At 32.7% G+C, this 8,293-nt stretch overlaps 1 protein-coding gene across 1 annotated transcript; it reads right to left on the bottom strand.

The window, feature by feature from the left end:
* Positions 1-1,174: 1,174 nt before the first annotated feature.
* Positions 1,175-2,098, bottom strand: LOC100921866 (vomeronasal type-1 receptor 1-like). Its single transcript, XM_003766741.2, has one exon. The coding sequence runs from the start codon at positions 2,096-2,098 to the stop codon at positions 1,175-1,177; it is 924 nt and encodes a 307-aa protein (XP_003766789.2).
* Between the last annotated feature and the right edge of the window lie 6,195 nt (positions 2,099-8,293).

The raw sequence follows: 8,293 nt of genomic DNA, 5'->3' as shown, positions 1-8,293 counted from the left end.
TATTATTATAATTATATAAATGAGAAAATTGAGACTCAGGTAGGTTCAAGATTTTAAAAAATATTGTGGTGCTTCTAAATAACAGAGACAGGAGTAGATACCAAGCATTCCTCTTTTCAACTTTAGTACCTTATTTCCCCATACAATATTTCCACATGCAATAATTACAAAACTTTTCAACCTAGAGAAGTCAAAATGAGGAGGAAAAATAAAAAAAAATTCATACTGCATGAGCACTTGTATGGTCCAATGTGGAGGTGTCAAACACAATACCAGGGGACTGCACTGTAACCCACTACATGCCTAAATTTGACTTGTACTGGATTAAAATTTAAGAAGAAATAAATAACAAAATCAATAAAAATGAAATGTAAATCATGCTTTTAGTCATTTCAGTGGCATCTGTCCAGTGGTGAATCGATTTGAGGTTTTTATAGCAATGTTACTACAGTAGTTTGGATTTCCTTCTTCAGTGGCTACAGTGAACCCATTTTTGCCAGACACTGAAAGGTGTTGTGACTTGCACACAATTAGGAAATGTCTGTGTGTAGATTTGAATTCAGGTCTCCCTGACTCATGTCCCAATGTTCTATCCACTTGAACTTCTAATTATTCCACTAAGTAATTTCTTTATTTTTATTTGTTTCTTTTGCAAGGCAGTTGGGATTAAGTGACTTACCCAAGGTTATACACCTAGGAAGTGTTACATGTCAGAAGCTGGATTTGAACTTGCATCCTCCTGATCCCAGGGCCAGTGTTCTATATACTAAACTATTTAATTGCCTTTAGCATTGGATTTTAAAACAAAGTCATGATGTAAAACTAAGGAACACTTACGTATGGCTCAGTGAATTCTGTTTCTATTTGTTTGACATAATTGGTCTAACAGAAAGAAAAGTAGGTTTAAATCTGGAGATGTAAGCTTAAAGATTGATTATATTATTTTGAATCTATGTCACCAAAGGCACCATACACAATTTCTGGACTAGAGTTCTCCATTCTAAAAGAAGAAAGAGTTTGACTACATGATGACAAAGGTTGTTTCTAGGGTTAAATTCTATAATCCTTAAATTCCAGTGACCTTGCCCCTCTCCCATCAACTTCTGAAAGATATCAGTTTACCATAGTGTTACAGCAGGTTTCTTTGACGGGCGATGATTGAGCACAGTGTGGCTTAGGAGAAGGAAAGTCTCCTCTGCCACAAAGCATACCAATATTTGAGAACTCGAGAGTCAGAGAAGATCAGTACGAAAGGGCTAATGGCTGGGAAACATGCTCCTAGGAAATTCAGTATAGGTGCAAACCAGGACTGATGTTTATCTATTTTAAAGAGGTAAATTGACAATCCAGAATTAATGGAATAAAAGAAGACATATGTACTCACAAGGAGGAGGATAGCCTTGGTGGCTCTTTTCTCAGGGAAAGTTTTTGGAAAAACATGAGAACTGTGAATATGTTGGACTTGTTGATGATGTCTGTGCAAGAAAAGCATTAAGTAAGCATTGCCCCAGATTATGAACCCCAGACAAATAACATCAGGGATTGAAAAGACAATTGCAAAAAGTGCAGCATTGAAAGAGGCAGGAATTAAAATTGAGCAATATCCCAGATTCCACATCTTTGTGTTATTACTCATGTACCTTGAATTATGCATAGTCGCAAGCAAAGTAAAATTTACCACCAGGAAGAAGCCCCAGCAGAGGAAGCAGGCAGGGACAATAGACTTTGAAGCTTTGATTTTGAGTTCTGCAGATCTGGAATTACTTGGACTAATGGTGATGACCTGAAAACCACTCAAGAGGCAGGTGATGCTGAGGGAAACACCCCGGGATACATTTTGAAGGTAAATTATAAATTTACACCCAAGAAGATCTAAGAAATTATTGATTCCAAAACAGGCAATCATCTGAGGGATCCCCTTGGAGAGAATCACTTTTGAATTGGCTAAAGCTAAGTGAGCAAAAATGCACTCTATGGACTTTAGCCTGTGGCCAGTGAGTAAAATCGAGATGTATATGACCAAAAGGAAGACATTTCCAAGAATCCCAACTCCCGTCTGAATAAGGAAGAAAATACCCAACACCAGGTCACTAAGCATCATTTTCTCCAAGTCTTGAAAACTGTAGTCAGTGCTTACAGATTCTAGGAGAAGATGAGAAATTTGTTAAGTTTATAAAGAGTTTTCTTAAGAAAATGGAGTTCCCTCTAGGGAACTTTGGGATAATCCTAGCATTTGTCTGATTTATGATATAATAGAACTTAAAGTAGTGAGATTGTTTTGATTATATCTTCCCTTGATAGTAAAGATATGAATGTTAGCAAAATAATAGAAAATCATATAGATATGACACCAGAAATCTAACTTCTAATATGGAGTCTTTTTCTTTTGGTTCTTTTAACCCCATTGCTAGAAGAATGAATTCACAACTTCAGTTTCAAAAGACTAGGTGGGTAGGAATATTTTCAAAATGCACTCTTAATATATCATGAATAAAAAAGATAAAAATGACAGTTTAAAATGTGGAATTACCATAAAAGATTCTGTGACCTTAGATAAGACTATCCTTTTCTCTCATATTTAATTATCATTAACCATACCAATAGTAGTTACTCTACAAGGTTTATATGAGGATCACATGAAATAATAAGGCAAATGTCTTGCAGTCTCTAAGGCATATAATATATTGCTCCATTATTATTTATTAATGATTGTTATCTTTATTAATGATAATCTAGTGACAATCTCAGACAAATAATGAATAATATCTGGGATGTGAGGGGAAAAAACATTTTATTACATTTTTGTTGCAAAAGAGATTGTCAAAAGTGTTTTAAGCCTCAAATTGAAAATATTTTGTGAATCACAAAAGTTATCTTAACATTTAATGAAATAAAACATCTTTAAAAGAGAAAATATTCCTACCTTCCTGCAAAATTTTAATACTTGATCAATTTTAATTACATCTCAAATCAACCAACAAGTCTGCTAATTATTTTATGTACATTTCTATATCAGTGTAAAAGAAAAAAGACAAATATGTAGAATCAAGTAGTTAATAAAGAATGACTTGTTACATGAAAATTATATGTAGGTAATGTCTAAGGTCTTACGGATGGAAATAAAAAGTTATTCTTGTCTTTGATTAGCTTAAGGTCTATCAAGGATACGAGAATATATGAAAATTGATGTAAACAAGAATTATAGCAGTATGCCCTCAGAAGGGTACGATGCATAAAAAAGTAATGATAAAATAGCAATACAGCAATAAAAATAATAGTAATTAATAAGAACAATATGATAACATTTAAACAGTACCTAATATTTTCCAGTCACTCTGATAATTACTTCATAATTTATATCTCAGATAACACTGAACAATTGCATAGCCTCTGCATATACAACATTCCATTATTTTTTCTATCTAATTTCTTTAAATTTACTCATTTTCATTCTATTATAGAAGTAACTCTGGGTTCTACAAGTCTTTGCAAGTGGAACCAGGCTTCCAGTTGATTTAATCACTCTAACTACTCTTCAGATAGGGTCCTAAATCATAGATTTAGAGATGGAAATAACCTAAGAAGCCATTTATTCAGTCAATCATTCAATAAACATTTTATTCAACACTTATGTGTCAACAATAATATAGAGAAAGTCAGAAGTTAATTCTTGCAGTTAGAAGTTAGTTCTTGCTCTATAGGAAGTCAGGTTTGAAGGGGGAGATGTATGCAAAGAACTATTAAGGAAAAAGGCTACATATTAAATAAAAAGGAGACAATCAACAAAGGGAAGACACCAGAATGGAGGAGAATCAGAAGAGGCATTAGGTAAATTTCCATCTGCTGGTAAGATTTATTAGGAATTTGAAAGAATACAGTGAAGGAAGAAGGCAGAGAAAAGAAAAGTATTAACTTCAGGAATAGGGCATAGAAAATAAAAATGTCCATTGTTAGGAGATTGAGTCTTCTTTGTAAAACTTAAGGTGTAAAATGTCACAGAATTACAGTGTATCTGCCTGGGTGTAAGGGGCATGCTTTAAGATGTGAGAAAACTGAAAAGATAGGAAGGGAAGTGAGAAAGAGAGGATTTTATATTTGATCTCAGAGATGATAGGGAACCACTGGATTCCACTGAGGAGAAGAGAGACATGATCAGACCTGTGCCTTGAGAAAATAATTTTATTGAGTGCAAGATGAACTGGAGAAAATATTTGCAGAGAAACCAAGTAGCACAATATTGTAACAATTAGGGGGTGAAGTTTTGCACCAGGTTGTTGGAAGAATAAAAAGAAAAAGACATGTTATAAAAGTAAAATCAATAGTTCTTGATGACCAAATGGATATGGGGAGAGGCTAGGTTAAAGAGTATAAGTATGAAAGATGAAACCCAGTTTGTGAGCCTGGGTGACTAGAAAAATATTGGTATTCTCACAAATAATTGGGAGAGTTTCAGAGATCAGAGTATTTTGAGGGAAATAAATATTTGTTCAGTTTTGGATAGATTTTAAGATGTCCACAGGAACCTTAATTCAAATAGTCTAATAAGCTAGTAGAGATGTGAGATTAGAAAATAGTTGAGAGTTTAGTACTGATTAAATAATTGTTTGAATCACCATATATTATATATTATAGTGATAATATATAATCTGAATAAGCTGACAAAAAGTGAGAAATTGTAAAGAAAGAAATGAAGAGAGTATATGTGAGAGATCTTGGAAAACCAATGTTTGGTAGACATGGCTTGAATAAGGATTCAGCAAAAGATATTAAGAAGGAGCAATCAGGTAGGTAGAAGAAGTATCAAAAGATATTATATCATTAAAACAAAGACTATGAAGGAGAAGGTCATCCACAATGTCAAAGGTTACAGAGATATCAATAAGGATTGTCTTAAAAAGAGAACTATCTCTTGATATGAATAAAGCAAAAGATAGAAAAGGAAGATATCTGACTGATTTGAGATGAAGAAGAAAGAATAAGAAAAATTCTTGGATAATCTCTTTTTCAATTAAAAATGAGGCAAAGTTGTTATTTTAAAAAGGAGATTCTGGGATTCTGGAAGACTGAGGAAAGATGACAAGTTTTGGAAGTACCATTGTGGTGAAGAAGTTAGTAAGTCAATAAGGGAAGTAGGAAAAGATTGTCTTTCTAGAATTAGGACCCAGTTGAGTTTACATAAAATAAATGAGGTAGGAACTAAAACTGAATATTTCCTCATTTGTTTCAGTTTCTTAATTTTATAAGAATGAAAAATGAGTCTGAGAAAATGTCTGACAAAGTCCTTTCCAAAAACACACAGAAAATAAAGAGTAGATTTATCATTTGACAGACATGAAAATTCACAGAAAACTAGAATTAAAAGGTGAAATGAATCTACATTTTGAGAAAAAATGAACAAAAAAACTCCAAAAGAACCATAAGAATAATCATTTAGGTAACATTTATATATCATTTTTATTATTTAAAAGCAAAGAAAATAGCATTTTATATTTACTTGATTGTTGACAAGGATGCTAGAAAATCAAAAGTAATGTTACCTAATATAGGAGCAAAAAGAAGTATATTAAAAAAAAAAGAACAGAAAATGTAAAAGAAAAAAAAAAAACAGAAAAATGATATCAGCAGAGAGAGGTTTGGAAAAATGCCTTTGATAACATGTGTTGAATCTAGGCAGCTCTCAAGGCAGGGATAACAGTTAAGAGATGTGAAAGCATTAATTATGATAGGTGGTAAACCACTGAGTAGGAAAGAGAAGCTCAGGTAATACAGGGATGCACTAAGATACCAAAAAAAAGTTCCAAGACTTCTCCAGTCTTTTCAATGTCCTTTCCACAGTGATTAAACAATATTTTAACTCTCTATGTCCTGGAAGAAATTTTCTGCTTCTAAGTTCCTAGATATAAAACTGGAATATAAGAAGACAAATACTCACCTGCTTGTTCTCTGCTTTTAAAGTAAAGTGCTGCATCAAACAGAATATGTGCCTTTGTTTGTGTATGTGTGTCTATGTATGTAGTGTGATAGAATAGGGAGATTATAAAGACCTGGACTGATAAAAGGGCTGGATTGTCTGAGTCCATTTATCTAGAGAATTGTGATTATCATGTCATGGGAAGTACCTGTGACAATAGTCTGTCAAAGGGAAAAGGATGTGTCTAATAGAATGAATTTTTGTCCCAGATGAAAATGTCTTTGAGAATTCCTACTGATTGACAAATTTCCATTTGTAATAAATAATGAAAATGTCTAAGTCATCAAGCAAATACAAAGCAAAGAAAAAGTTTCCTGGGTTCCAAGAGACTAGAAATATAACTTATTAAAGAGGTTGTCACAGTCAGAGGAAGGAAAACTAATGCTAATTATAAGTATTTTCATTAATAACTGGCTAGTCCTGAGGGATGTCAAGCATTGCATCATAGTTTTATCATTCAAATTTCTTGGCTCCCAATGAAATCTCTAAATATGAATTCCTTCTTGAAGCTAATATTCCTAAATATAGTAGTGGTACCTTTTTTTTGCTTTTATGTTTTTGGTACAATTCCCAGGGTCTGATGACTTCACATCTTCTTCCCCACAATGATCACTAGCAAAAATAGACTATTGTCAGTAAAGAAAGTTATATTCATCTCAATAAGGGCCCCAATTTTTCAATCTCTGATAAAATTCTCAGTAGTTAAAGACATTGTAATTATGTCAAAAGAGCAATGAAATTGGGATACCTTTGTTTCATTCTTATCTCTTATATAATGTGGAACTCAAGTGAAGTGTATGTACATTACATTGAGTTATTTTGCCATGCCTGTTGTCAGGAGCAACATGAATCAAAATATGATTTGCAGGGGAGCAAAAATGCAAAATCTAAAGTCACCTGTACATAACCTTTTCTAAGAAGACCTTGCTTCCTTTTGTAAGGTGAAGCAAGGGATTAAGGCTAGATGTTGGACACTCTGCTTTGTTCAATGAGAAGGGGTACTGGGTTAGAATTATATCTTCTTCCTAAAAGATTATTAATCTAAAAAGAGCAATTTTAATTTTAAGTAATTTCCCCCAGTTACATGTCAAGAAAAAAATTTAGTATTCATTTTTACAAAATTCTAAGTTCCAAATTTTTCTCTCCCCTCTCCCCTCTCCCCCCTCTTCCAAAGATTGTAGGCATTTTGATATGGTTTATACAATGTTCAATCATGTAAAAGATATTTCCATATTAATTACAATTGTGAGAGTAGAAAGAGATGAAAAGTTGAAAAAACTAAAATACAAGATAGAATAAAGTAAGTGGGAAAAGATATGCTTTGATAAATATTCAGAATCCATCAGTTCTTTATCTGATTATGAATAGCATCTTCCTTTGTGGGTCTTTTGTACTTGTCTTGAATAATTTTGCTGCTGAGAAGACCTGAATCAGTTATAGTTGATTATCCCATAATGTTGCTGATGCTGGATACAATGTTTTTATGTTGGTTCATTTCATTTGCATCAATTCATACAAGTCTTACAGGTTTTCTGTAATTGTCCCGTTCATCAATTTTTTTTGTTGTTCCAAGGATTTCTTTCTTCCCTTTTTTGTTTACTTAATATTTTATTTTCCCCAGCTACATGTAAAATGATTTTCACATTTGTTTTTGAAATTTTGAGTTGCAGTTTCTCTCCTTTTCCCTCATTGAGAAGTCACGTAAGAAGTTATGCAAAACATTTCTCTAAAAGTCATGTTGCAAAAGAAAACATATATCTTCCCCTCACAAAAATCCTCAAGAATAATAAGGTAAAAAAAAGTATGCTTCAGTCTGCATTCAGACACAATCAGTCCTTCTCTGAGGATGAGGTACATTTTTCATAAATCCTTCAGGGTTGTATTGGATCATTATATTACTGAGAACAGCAATTATTCATAGCTGATCCTCCCACAACATTGCTATTAGTTTGTACACAGCACATTCCACTTTGCTTGAGTTTATGGAGAACTTTCCAGGTTTTTTTGAGAACATCTTGCTCATTATTCCTTATGGAACAATATTCCATCACAATCACATAATAAAATTTATTCAGTCATTCTGCAATAGATGGGTATCCTCTCAATTTCTAAAAGAGCAGGTATAAATATTTTTGTACATATAGATCCTTTTTTTAAATTCATAATCTCTTTTGGAATTCATGCCTAGTAGTAGGATTTTTAGGTCAAAGGTTATGCATGATTTTATAACCCTATCCTTATACCTCATATATTTCATTCATTTATCAACTGGGAAATGCTTTTTTTTTAAACAAATTTGATTCAGTTCTCTATATATTTGAG

The sequence above is a fragment of the Sarcophilus harrisii genome, chromosome 3 (genome assembly GCF_902635505.1).
Source record: "Sarcophilus harrisii chromosome 3, mSarHar1.11, whole genome shotgun sequence".
Taxonomy (NCBI): domain Eukaryota; kingdom Metazoa; phylum Chordata; class Mammalia; order Dasyuromorphia; family Dasyuridae; genus Sarcophilus; species Sarcophilus harrisii.
This window is presented reverse-complemented; position numbering and strand designations above follow the sequence as displayed.

Bases quoted from the DNA above. Each gene is read 5' to 3' on its own strand.
- LOC100921866 (XM_003766741.2), bottom strand. From the start codon at position 2,098: ATGCTTAGTGACCTGGTGTTGGGTATTTTCTTCCTTATTCAGACGGGA.